The sequence below is a fragment of the Bison bison genome, unplaced genomic scaffold, assembly GCF_000754665.1.
Source record: "Bison bison bison isolate TAMUID 2011002044 unplaced genomic scaffold, Bison_UMD1.0 scf7180017864167, whole genome shotgun sequence".
In the NCBI taxonomy this organism is placed as follows: Eukaryota; Metazoa; Chordata; class Mammalia; order Artiodactyla; family Bovidae; genus Bison; species Bison bison.
In genome coordinates, this window is record NW_011494739.1 from 2,598,947 (window position 1) to 2,611,574 (window position 12,628).

At 38.1% G+C, this 12,628-nt stretch overlaps 1 protein-coding gene across 7 annotated transcripts in view; it reads left to right on the forward strand.

Annotated features, from left to right (window-relative positions):
* Window positions 1–8: 8 nt before the first annotated feature.
* Window positions 9–12,628, forward strand: part of RAD21L1 (RAD21-like 1 (S. pombe)) — a 39,294-nt gene continuing 26,674 nt past the window's right edge. For 6 of the 7 annotated variants that reach the window (XM_010841781.1, XM_010841784.1, XM_010841783.1 and 3 more), the window contains exons 1-4: window positions 2,164–2,862; window positions 4,044–4,173; window positions 5,761–5,854; window positions 8,507–8,613. In XM_010841781.1, the coding sequence (XP_010840083.1) occupies window positions 2,719–2,862; window positions 4,044–4,173; window positions 5,761–5,854; window positions 8,507–8,613 (475 nt within the window). In that variant the 5' untranslated portion in view covers window positions 2,164–2,718. Of the gene's footprint in view, window positions 155–2,163; window positions 2,863–4,043; window positions 4,174–5,760; window positions 5,855–8,506; window positions 8,614–12,628 lie in introns of those variants that run through there. The other variant, XM_010841782.1, reaches the window with a different exon arrangement.

Below are 12,628 nucleotides of genomic sequence, written 5' to 3' on the forward strand. Positions count from 1 at the left end.
CAACCCGCTGCCTCGCCCCGCCCATCGCCCTGCCGGGCTCTCCCTGAAGCCTGCCAGATCTGGGAGCTGAGCGTCTAGGATCGACCTCGCAGACCCGGCGACTCCTCCTCCAGGCCCTGTTTCGGCTTGTCTCGCCTCAGACCCGGCGCTGGAAGTAGGGCGCTGGGTGGGATCCGGGGACTGGAGGCTCGCTGGGTCACGGGGGCCACGGCCACCTTCATCCCCACAAGTGGCCTTGCCAGGCTCCTCACTGGCGCGAGCCCTGAGGGACCCTCTGAGGAGAGGAAACGGGCGCTTGCGGTCACCCCTCAGCCTCAATGTCTCCCTCTGAGCCTCGGGCCTTCAACTCTGAGGAATCGTGTGTGGAGGAAGCCCTAGACGTCCGTGTCCTTGATGCTCGTTGTCTTCTCCTCACACCCCTACCCCCACCCAACCACAGCGCCTTCCATTCCTCTCCCCTCCCTCCTTCTCGCTCCCCGGAAGGAGTACCCTTCATGGCTCTTCCCCCACCACCCCCGAGCGTCCACTTTCTGCCCCTTCATCCTGCCCTAAAGCTCCCCTTCGCCCACCGCCCTCACTCCTCACCAGGGACCCCTTCCCACGAATTAAGCCCACTCCCTGGCTTCTACTACCACGTATTAATACTATCCTTAGCTTTACGTTGGGCTTCCCTGGTCGCTGAGACAGTGAAGAATCCGCCTGCAATGCGGGAGACCTGGGTTCGATCCCTGTGTCAGGAAGATCCCCTGGAGAAGGAAATGGCAACCCATGCCAGTGTTCTTGCCTGGAACATTCCATGGGCAGAGGAGCCTGGCGGGCTACAGTCCATGGAGTCGTAAACAGTCGGACACGACTGAGTGACTAACACTTTTCTTTCCCTAGCTATAGGTTGCATGAACTCAATTCAACCTACAAATAACTAACTCTCAGGACATTGGGACTTTTGTGAGGGATTTGGGCCGGGGCGGGGGGAGCTGTGGATTTTGTGGGGGATGGGGGATTGGAGGCTCGAGAAAATCAATGTCTCAGGAATACTAAATCACAGGTTTTTGTTTTTGTTTTTTTTTAAGTTTACTAATAATCATACACGTGGGAGCAATTGAAAAGGACAAACTGGAATTTATTCCAAGATACCAAACACACAGATTAAAAAGGAAGACAGTGGAGCCAAGGCAGACAAAGGCCATACACATTAAAATCTTTAGCCCACCCATTGAGAAATGTGGTTTGGTAGATTGCATAATCACATTTGTTTTGGGTCCAGTGATTTCTTGCGGTGGAAGTGGCATTGATCACCTAAGTTTTTAATTCTGTGGCTGATTTTGTTTTTGTATTTATTTTGGTTCAGTTTTCCCTTTTATTGGAACTTTAAGTAAGAAGCAAAAGGGTGCTTTTCTAGTGGTAGGTTAAGATTATTTATACATAAGCAATAACTTGATTCTTTGTAAGTCAGTCAAGGTGTCCTGACATTCCTTTGCTAATAATGGAGCCTTATGATGTTACTGAGAATAGTACAGTTTGTAGAAATGTACGAGGCAATGCCACCCCACTCCAGTACTCTTGCCTGGAAAATCCCATGGATGGAGGAGCCTGGAAGGCTGCAGTCCATGGGGTCGCTGAGGGGCGGACAGGACTGAACGACTTCACTTTCACTTTTCACTTTCATGCATTGGAGAAGGAAATGGCAACCCACTCCAGTGTTCTTGCCTGGAGAATCCCAGGGACGGGGGAGCCTGGTGGGCTGCCGTCTATGGGGTCACACAGAGTTGGACACGACTGAAGCAACTTAGCAGCAGCAGCATACATTTTTTACCTTTAAGTGAAGGTTTTCTTTTACCATTCTTATTTCAAAACATTTAAATCCGATTCTTTTTTGTTCTTCTCTTCTGATTCTTTTTCTATAGTCTCTTGTTTTCTTAATTTTTCTACTTTATGGTCCTTTGGATTTCCATTATTTTAGCTTCATAAATTAATACATCATTGAGTAAACCATAGTATCTTAAAGAAAACAAAGGAATTCAATACCTGGATATAAATCAATGATCTGACACTTCGCAAACTCAAGTTTTAGAAAAGTGATTACCTGTGTTTGCTTTTGGAGAAGGAAACAGCAACCCACCCCAGTATTCATGCCTGGAAAATCCCATGGACCGAGGAGCCTGGTGGGCTATAATCCATGGGGTCGCAAAGAGTCGGACACGACTGAGTGACTTCTGTGTGTGTGTGTGTGTTTGCTTTTCTTAGTTTTTTCCACCTGTGTTATTCTGTTGCTTTCCCCCTATTTCCATTTCCTATTTTTTATTCCCCCCTAGTCTTCCTTCTCTATTTATTTGACCATGTGTGTATGCTAAGTTGCTTGTCCGACTCTTTGCAACCCTATGGACTGTAGCCTGCCAAGCTCTTAGAATTCAAAACCTTTATATAGTATATGTAAAATGTAAGAAGTGCTCAGTGATCAGAATACATTTAAACCAGGTGCTGTACACAGTTTATTAATAGAGTTCTGTCATTAGTTTATAGTTTTGTATTTTAAAGCAGTTTATTTTTATAAGAAAGTAATTTTAATTGAGTAATCTATTAGAAGTTAATATGTTATAGAATTAATGAGAAATGGTTTTGCTTACTGTAAAATAGCACTAAAAGTGTTTTATATTCAAATTTAAATATCTTTTCATATTCTCTCTAGTTCATTAAATATTACTAAGGAATACAGGCAACATGTTCTACACACATGTGCTTATGAGTAAGCGAGGGCCATTGGCCAAAATCTGGCTTGCAGCTCACTGGGAGAAGAAACTCACAAAGGCCCATGTATTTGAATGTAATCTAGAGATAACCATTGAAAAAATTCTTTCTCCTAAGGTATGTTATTGATTAAAATTATAGGATGTATTTACTTTGACTTAAGGAGAGGAAAGGAATTAAAAGACATTATACCATGCAATGTATTTCCTAGGAAGTTTTACTACTCAAATGGTCTTCTTTTTTTTAATTCCTAAGCATTTATCATCTGAAAATAAACATATATTGGTTTCTGTTGGTAATTAACTTTTTAATATGTTTATCATAAATGGATTGGATCCTGAAGGATAAAGGCCATGCTTTATAACTATTTTGTGATTGTTTCTTATTTGCTAACAAAATATTATATGCATAGTAGGTACCGAGTGAATATTTCTTAGAAAAATAATGAGTAAATAAATAGGGAGAGTAGAAGGAAAGGAGGATTGAGTATAAATAAAAATATATGTGAAAACTTCATTAAACAAAGCACTATATCCATTATAAAATAGTTACAAGTTACTAGAATTTGCATTAAAATATTATTTTAATATTTGTATAGGTTAGGTATTTTTCTTCTTAAGAGGATGAATTATGGATTATATATTCAATATATAATATTCAATATATAATATATATTCAATTATATATTGAAAACTTACCATGTGCCAGGCACTAGGCTAGACTTTAATTTTTTTTAGTTTGCTTAACCTCAGTGAATGTGGTATTTAAGAGCATGAACTTCTGAGTTGGTCAAATTTAATTTCTGCACCATCGCTTAATAGTTTTGTTACTTAGGCATGCTGTTTATCACGTCAGAGTCTCACTTTTTTCTTCTGTAAATAGAGGTTGTTGTCAAAATTAAATAAATTGATATATGAAAAGCTCTTAGGATAATTCCTGGCACAAAACAAGTGTATAATAAATTGTAGTCATTATTAGTAAATTGAAATTCAGGAAGGTTAAATGATAGCTTCAGCAACTGAGCCAAGGCTTGAACCCAAGTCTGCCTGACTCCAAAGTTTATGTTGTTTTCATAAAATCAATAATAGCATATTTCATTTAAATGCCACATTAGATTATCTTCACTGAATAAAAAAGTTAATCATTTTACAAGGTAAAAGTTAAATGATTTACTTTAAATAAGAATACAAAATATCTGCTTTTTAAAGAGAAGAAATTCTTATGATTTTATAATTTTCAGAGAACAGAGTTTATAAATGTAATTTTTAATATTCTAATACTTTTAAAATTATTGAAAGGTGAAAATTGCACTGCGAACTTCAGGACACCTTCTTTTGGGAGTTGTTCGAATCTATAATAGGAAGGCAAAATATCTTTTGGCAGATTGCAGTGAAGCCTTGCTTAAAATGAAGATGACATTTCGCCCAGGTATAAGTGTGATATTGATTTGTCTCACTTGTTTTTTTTTCCCTTTTGCATTTTTAGTTTGGGTGGGCTCTTTTAATTGTTGATACTCTATAATTCCAGGGTGGGTATAATGAATGGAAAACTTCCTTTTGACTGAAACTTAGTTTCCATGGTTAAGAACAAATTATATTATTTTCCCTGCTCTTTTACTGTGTAAAATCCGGCAAGAGGTTATACTTTCAAAAACTTGAAATGTTCTTGCATATTTACATAAGAAATATATTTAAAGCTACCACAGTTGTATAAGAAATATATTTAAAGCTACCACAGTTGTATAAGAAATATATTTAAAGCTACCACAGTTGTATAAGAAACTCTGATATTCAGTTTTAATGGGTTTCTTTGTTTGCCATATCTGTTTTTGCCTTTATGAGATAAATTAGAAATAATGTATTGATAGAACCTAGGTATCAATAATTGTCATTGTTTTCAGAATTCTGAAGACTCTTAAGTAGCACACTGTTTATGAAATATTATAGAAAATCTCTAGGCATTCCAAAGTGCTCGAGATTTATATGTGTCATACATAGAATGTCTTCAACTTTTAATTTAATTTTAATTTTACCACTTTCATAATTTTCCACCTTGTATTACGTTTATTTAAGTACAGACCTTGCCTCTCACACCAGTCTGCAAGCTCCTTGAAGGCAATATCTTTGTGATATTTATTTTCTGAATCACTTATAGTACTTGTCTCAGTCCCATGTAAATAGTGTTCCCTCAATTAGTATTGGTGAATCAAGATTGACAAGGTTTGTTTTTTTTCTTTATTTAAAATATTTGTAGAACCTCTAGATAGAGTTATAATCATATCAAATGTGGTTCACTTATATATTCCATAAATATTTATTGAGCTCATACTTTGTGTGAAACACTATGTTAGGTTCTGGTGTACAAAGACAAGACAGTGTCCCTTTTGGCCTAGTGAGGAAATCAGATAATGAAAAAGATATTTTTAAAATTATTATAATAATTATAGATTGTGCTATGAAGGAATATAAAGAGTACTACCACAGAAAATAACAGACATGTAGTTAGGCAAGTTGGGAAAAGCATTTCTGAGTAGATAGAATTTAAGCTTAGACTTGAAGAATGAGAAGTATCCAGCCATATAAGACATCCCTAAAGGAATAGCATTCTGGGCAGAGGGAACTGCAGGAACAAAGGTCTTGAGGTAGTAAAGTGCTTGACTCATTCAGAGAGCAAAAAGACCTGTACGTTTGGAGTAGAGTGAGTAGCGCAAAGTGTTGTTAGATCATGCCTATAGATTTTGTAGGGATGCAGGGCCCTGTTTAGAAATTTAAATTTTATTTAAGTGCACTAGGGAAGTCACTGAGTCATTTTAAGTTTGAGGGTGATCTGACCTAATTACATATTTAATATATCACTCTTGCCATTTTGTAGAGAATGAACTGAAGAGGGATAGGAGCAGATACAGGGAAATGAGTTAGGAGACTTAACAGTCCAGTGAGAGAAAGTAGAGATTTACTTTATTGAATGTGGGGTTTTTATTTGTTTCTTTTTTTTTTTTTTTTTTCTCATTTTCAGGATTGGTTGACCTTCCAAAGGAGAGTTTTGAAGCAGCATACAGTACTATCACATTGCCCGAAGAATTTCATGATTTTGACACCCAGACTATGAAGTAAATTATTTTATTTTTTTCCTTCTTTTTGATTTTCCTGGTAATTTATTGTTTACATTTTCAGATTTCACGAATACAAATAGAACATAGTTAATAGCTGAATTACTCATGTAGTTGACAAAGACTTAAATTTAGTGTGAAATTTCAAAGTAGAACACCAAAAATGTATCATTATGTTTGCTGAATATAGTTTGCAGTATTAGCAGTACAGTCATTCATTCAATATTTGTTGAGTGCCTTCCATATGCCAAGCACTGTTATAGGCACTGAGGAGGTAACAATGAATAAAACACTGTTCCTGGTTACATGAATCTCATGTTTTAGTTGGGGAGAGACAGATAATAAAACAAACAAGTAAATACACAGTATACTAGGAGATGATCAACATTATGGAGAGAAACACAAAATAAAGTATCAGAAAGGTCTAGAAAGGCTTTACTGATAAGCTCTGAACAGAAACCTGAAAGAAATGAAGGAACAAGTTATTCAGTAATGTGGGAAAGAAAGTTCCACATAAATCAAATGAAAAAACTCTAAGGCGGAGCGTGTTGTATCTGTTCAAAGAACAGCAAGGAGACAAGGAGACTGGAGTGGAGTAAATGAAAGGCCCAAGTGGTAGAATATGAGGTCAGAGAAGTAGCTGGGGTGCAGATGACAGAGGGTGTTGTAGGCTATAATAAGGACTTGTACTCAGATGGGGAGCACAGGAGGGTTTTGAACAGATTAAGTGAATGGATCTGACTTGACTTCAACATGCTTCCCTCTGGCTACTTACTATAAGGGAGAAAGGGAGGAAGCACAGAGCCTGTGAAAAAATTGTTGCAGTAAGAAATTAGATGAGAGATGGCAGTCTCTGTGATCAGCTTTTAGTCTTCATTTTACCCAGATGGTGTTTGCTAAGGATTGGATATGGCTTTAAGAGAAAGAGAAAAGTGAAGTTGACTGTATGATTTCTGGTATGAGAATGGAGTTATCCGTTTAATAAAATTAGGATAACTAGAGAATGGCATGGAGAAGGCAATGGCACCCCACTCCAGTACTCTTGCTTGGAAAATCCCATGGACTGAGGAGCCTGTTAGGCTGCAATCCATGGGGTTGCTAAGAGTCGGACACGACTGAGCAACTTCACTTTCACTTTTCACTTTCATGCATAGAAGAAGGAAATGGCAGCCCACTCCAGTGTTCTTGCCTGGAGAATCCCAGGCACGAGGGAGCCTGGTGGGCTGCCGTCTACGGGGTCGCACAGAGTCGGACACGACTGAAGTGACTTACTATAGCATAGAGAATGGCAAGCTTAAAGGGGCAAGGTAAAGGAAAGTAAATTAGGTTTTGGACATAAGTTTTGAGAGGACTGTTACACATCCAAGACAGCAGGTAGGTAGTTGAATATGTGGATCTGAAATTCAGGAAAGATGTTTGATGGGATATATAAATTTGATGGGATATATTTGAGAGTTGTATTGATAGCTTACGGTGAACAGTGTCAGATTCGTGATCTCCAAAGAAGATTTAACTTCCGGGACCAGGGACCGGGCTTGATCACTCAAGAGCTTTTGTATAGCAGAGTTTTATTAAAGTGAAAAGGGACAGAGAAACCTTCTGACATAGACATCAGAAGGGGGCCGAGAATGCCCCACTCACTAGTCTTCAGCAAGGGAATTATATACTTTTTAATTAGTTATTATAATAAATCAAAAGAATGTCTCAAGTTTGTGAAAATTTTACCAGACCCACTCCCACAATTTATACTTTAGGATAACAGGATTAGAATTTAACAGTAGAAAGATCCTACTAGACCCACTTCCATAATTTACATTTTAAGATATCAGGATTAGTCAGAAGGTTTTCAGGAAGGAGAAACTGTCCTCAAGCAGGATACATTGTTGTTATATAATCCCTAGTACAGAGTTTAAACTGAGTAATTATCAGTTCCCGGCTTAAAGAAAAAAAAACATTTTATGTGACTAAGACTAAGGAATGTAGAGGAAAAAAGTTTGTCCTTTCCTCCTCCTTGAGAGTTCCAAACCCCCATCTACTCCTTGAGAGCCTCAGACCCCTTTCTCCTCCTCCGGGAACCCGGACTTCTTATCAACCTGCCTAGAAATTGACTCTCTCAATATGTGGATGGAACTTTAACCATAAGTCATAAGAGATCCCTAAAGGAATAAGTGTAGATTTTAAAGAGAGGGGAAGGAAGGAGAGATAGTGGGGGGACAAGAGCAATCTGAAGACTGAATATTAAGTCATTCCTATTAGTTAATAGTCTGGGAGATGAGGAAGAACTAATAAAGGAAATGGAAAAGGAGCAACCAATGAGGCAGGAAGAAAATCAAGATACACTAGTGTAGCAGAGGTCAGTAGTTATTGCAGAGGTCAAGAGAAGAACGTGTTCCATGAGGAAGGGAGTGAACATCTATTTCAAATGCTGTTGATTATGGTGAGTAAATTAAGGATTGAGAATTGCTGGTTGGATTTGACAACCTGAAGACGATATGCATGTATAATAAACTAATGTTTGTAAGTAATACTATTGAGAAAATTCTTTATTTTTGTAATAAAACCTGTTTTTTAAAGGATTTTGTTTGTTTTTCAGTATACTTCAGAATCACTGTGTTCTGTTCACGTTTCCCTCAATCTTGTATTTCTCCATAGTGCTATTGATGTTTCAGAATGCTCTATTCAGAACCAAAGCAAACCAGAAGAAATCACACTTAGAGAAGATTATGGCAATGATCTACTTTTCCACGCTGGAAGCTTTGGTGAGAATATTTGAGAAATTAAAACTACAAGTCATAATCAGCTATATTTTCATTTTTGTTGTATAAATAAAACAATGCCAAAGCTACTTCTATGCCAGTAGAACTGTCTGTAGAATGAATTTTTGATATATAGATTTAATCCCTGCAATGAGTTTATCTTTGCCTTTTTCTACTATAGGTGTCAAATGTCAAGACTCAGTCTTAACCTTTATTTCCCTTCTCAGTGTACAACCATTTATTGAATATCTACTATATGTCAAATACTATCACAGGCTGGGCAATACAGAGTTTAAAGAAATATTTCCTGCCTTCAAGGAACTTCAGGCTGGGAGAGAGACAAACAAATAAACAGTTGTTACAGTTAACATGTACACAAGGCTTTACATGTGTGCTGCATACAGAGTCTTTTAAATATATTTCTTTTAAATATGATATCAATAACAAGGTCTTAAAATAGCTTGGGAATGAGGAGGAAATACACTAAATATACATTAATTGGGAAATAGAAACTAATGTATTTTCGAATTGAAGTTACATGGTGTAATTTAACTTTATAGTATTTGTTGTTTTTTGTGGCATTTACCACTCTCTGACTTGTATCATGACATTTATTATATTGGTTTGTATTATTCTGAAAACTCCATGAGGGTAAGATCTGTGTCATATTCATCTTAAATTTTCTTAATGCTCAAAGCAGTGAGCATAGGAGAAGGAAGGCCTAAACCTGTCTTAGATGGAGGAGGGTGGTCAGGGTAGTAATGCTTGAGCTACATCGTAACCTCCGCTTTTCATCCTGACTCTTCTTCCATAACTCTTATGATCTATAGCTGTGTTTCTCAAATGAGCTATGGCGAAGGACCAACTTTATACTTTGTCAATTTCTGATCTGTCATGGAGTGATACTTTTGTAAAATATAATAAAATGAATTACTAGAAAACTTAAAAAGATTTTAAATCAACATAATAAGCCTCACGTTTTTGTTATTAGAGCCAACATATATAAAATTACTCTATGATGTTATGTTAAAACTTTGTAAACATTTACCTCTAATTTGTATATTTACTCTGTTGTGGATCATCACCGTCCACAGACCCTACTTTGAGTAGCACACATCTCTTACTGGCTGTTACCCCAAACCTTGAAATCTAACACATTGGTAGAGTTAATCATGGTTCTTACTGCCTAAGACACTCTATATACATTTCCCTGTAAATGCTCTTCAGTGCTGAAACTTTAGGATCACTTTTAACTATGCTTTCTATAAGCTTCATTCCAGTGTCAATTTTTTTTTTAGAAAGTTGGACATGTCTCTCAGTCTCTTCCCACATTTTATACATCTGTGCAAGAGCAGTTGTCCTCAAATTCCATTTGTTTTTCCGTCACATTTCTTTTAAGTGCCTTGGGTCCCTATAACTAACTGATAGATACTTCTGCCTATCCTCAAGGCACTCTACCAGTTTATCATCATCTTTATTCTATTAACTTTATTGTACCTTAATACAGACTTTTTGCTCCAGTCAAGCAAATGTCTTACCAGTCACCCAATACAATTTAATTGTTCTCAGTTCTGTCTTCCTCTACAGTTCAAGAAGGTGGGAAAAGTATCTTCAGAGTAGACTGACAGACCTGGGTTTGAATCTGAGCTTCCTCTGTTGATTTGCTGGGTGATATTGGGCAGATCGCCTAACTCATCTGAGCCTTACTGCCCTATTCATAAAATTTGGATATTACTAGCAACATCGTAGAGTTATTTCCTTTATTTTCTCCTTCAGTACTTTCTGCCAATAAGGAACTTTTCTCTCCTTCAAACACTAGCTCAAACCTAATGTCCTCTAAGAAATGTTTAATATAATTTCATCCTATTCTGGATTATAAAATAAGAGTGACCCCAAGACTGTTTCCTTAATTTTTTGGTGTAATCTCAGGTTCTCATGATGCTCAGTGCTCAGAATATAGTGCTGTTCATAAATGTTATTGTTGTATTGACCAAGACAAATTTTTCTTTTGGAGGCTACCAAGGCGTACCTGGAAGATGAGAACAATATTTTTAGTTCTTTGGAAAAGAATCTCTTCTATTGAGCAAATCTTTAGTCCAGTGCAGTGAAAGTTGCCTTTTTTAGCTCTTTCTAGAAGAGATGTGGGTCTTCCAGTGATATTTCATAATTTTCTTTATCAGTTAGCATTAATGTGGGTTGTTAGATGAAGGGAAGAGGGGACCAACCTCTAACCTCTAGGATTTCGGACTGCTAGATTCTCATCTCTGAGGTTCAGACTTCTGGACCAAGAGACTCAAACCCAAGAAAGGGAAGGTATATGCATGTACTGACAGTCAATCTGGAAGCAGGTCTGTTTGAAGCAGGGAGTTAATTTTATCTGCTGCTGTCAGTGTCTTAAGAATTTTTTGTCATAAGTCTCCATTTTGGCAGAATTCTAACACTGATACGAAGACCATCTTTGCTGGGTTCAGATCCTGGCTCTATCACTTATTAGGGTATGGCTGTGGGCAAGTTATAAAACCTTTCTGTGGATGTTTCCTTGTCTGTACAATGAGGACTGTAGTAGTATCCTCTACTACATGATACATAATATATAGTAGAGGATACTATTACAGGCTTCCCTGGTGGCTCAGAGGTTAAAGCCTCTGCCTGCAATGTGGGAGACCTGGGTTTGATCCCTGGGTCGGGAAGATCCCCTGGAGAAAGACATGGCAACCCACTCCAGTATTCTTGCCTGGAGAATCCCATGGACGGAGGAGCCTGGTGGGCTACAGTCCATGAGGTCGCAAAGAGTCGGACATGACTGAGTGACTTCACTTCACTTCACTACATAATATGATGCACAGATGGTGTGATCACTGACCTAGAGCCAGACATCCTGGAATGTGAAGTCAAGTGGGCCTTAGAAAGCATCACTACAAACAAAGCTAGTGGAGGTGATGGAATTCCAGTTGAGCTATTTCAAATCCTGAAAGATGATGCTGTGAAAGTGCTGCACTCAATATGCCAGCAAATTTGGAAAACTCAGCAGTGGCCACGGGACTGGAAAAGGTCAATTTTCATTCCAATCCCAAAGAAAGACAATGCCAAAGAATGCTCAAACTACTGCACAATTGCACTCATCTCACACACTAGTAAAGTAATGCTCAAAATTCTCCAAGCCAGGCTTCAGCAATATGTGAACCGTGAACTTCCTGATGTTCAAGGTGGTTTTAGAAAAGGCAGAGGAACCAGAGATCAAATTGCCAACATCTGCTGGATCATGGAAAAAGCAAGAGAGTTCCCGAAAAACATCTATTTTTGCTTTATTGACTATGTCAAAGCCTTTGACTGTGTGGATCACAATAAACTGGAAAATTCCAAAAGAGATGGGAATACCAGACCACCTGATCTGCCTCTTGAGAAATTTGTATGCAGGTCAGGAAGCAACAGTGAGAACTGGACATGGAACAACAGACTGGTTCCAAATAGGAAAAGGAGTACATCAAGGCTGTATATTGTCACCCTGCTTATTTAACTTATATGCAGAGTACATCATGAGAAACGCTGGACTGGAAGAAACACAAGCTGGAATCAAGATTTCCGGGAGAAATATCAATAACCTCAGATATGCAGATGACACCACCCTTATGGCAGAAAGTGAAGAAGAACTCGAAAGCCTCTTGATGAAAGTGAAAGTGGAGAGTGAAAAAGTTGGCTTAAAGCTCAACATTCAGAAAACGAAGATCATGGCATCCGGTCCCATCACTTCATGGGAAATAGATGGGGAAACAGTGGAAACAGTGTCAGACTTTATTTTTGGGGGCTCCAAAATCACTGCAGATGGTGACTGCAGCCATGAAATTAAAAGATGCTTACTTCTTGGAAGGAAAGTTATGACCAACCTAGATAGCATATTCAAAAGCAGAGACATTACTTTGCCATCAAAGGTCCGTCTAGTCAAGGCTATGGTTTTTCCAGTGATCATGTATGGATGTGAGAGTTGGACTGTGAAAAAGGCTGAGCACCGAAGAATTGA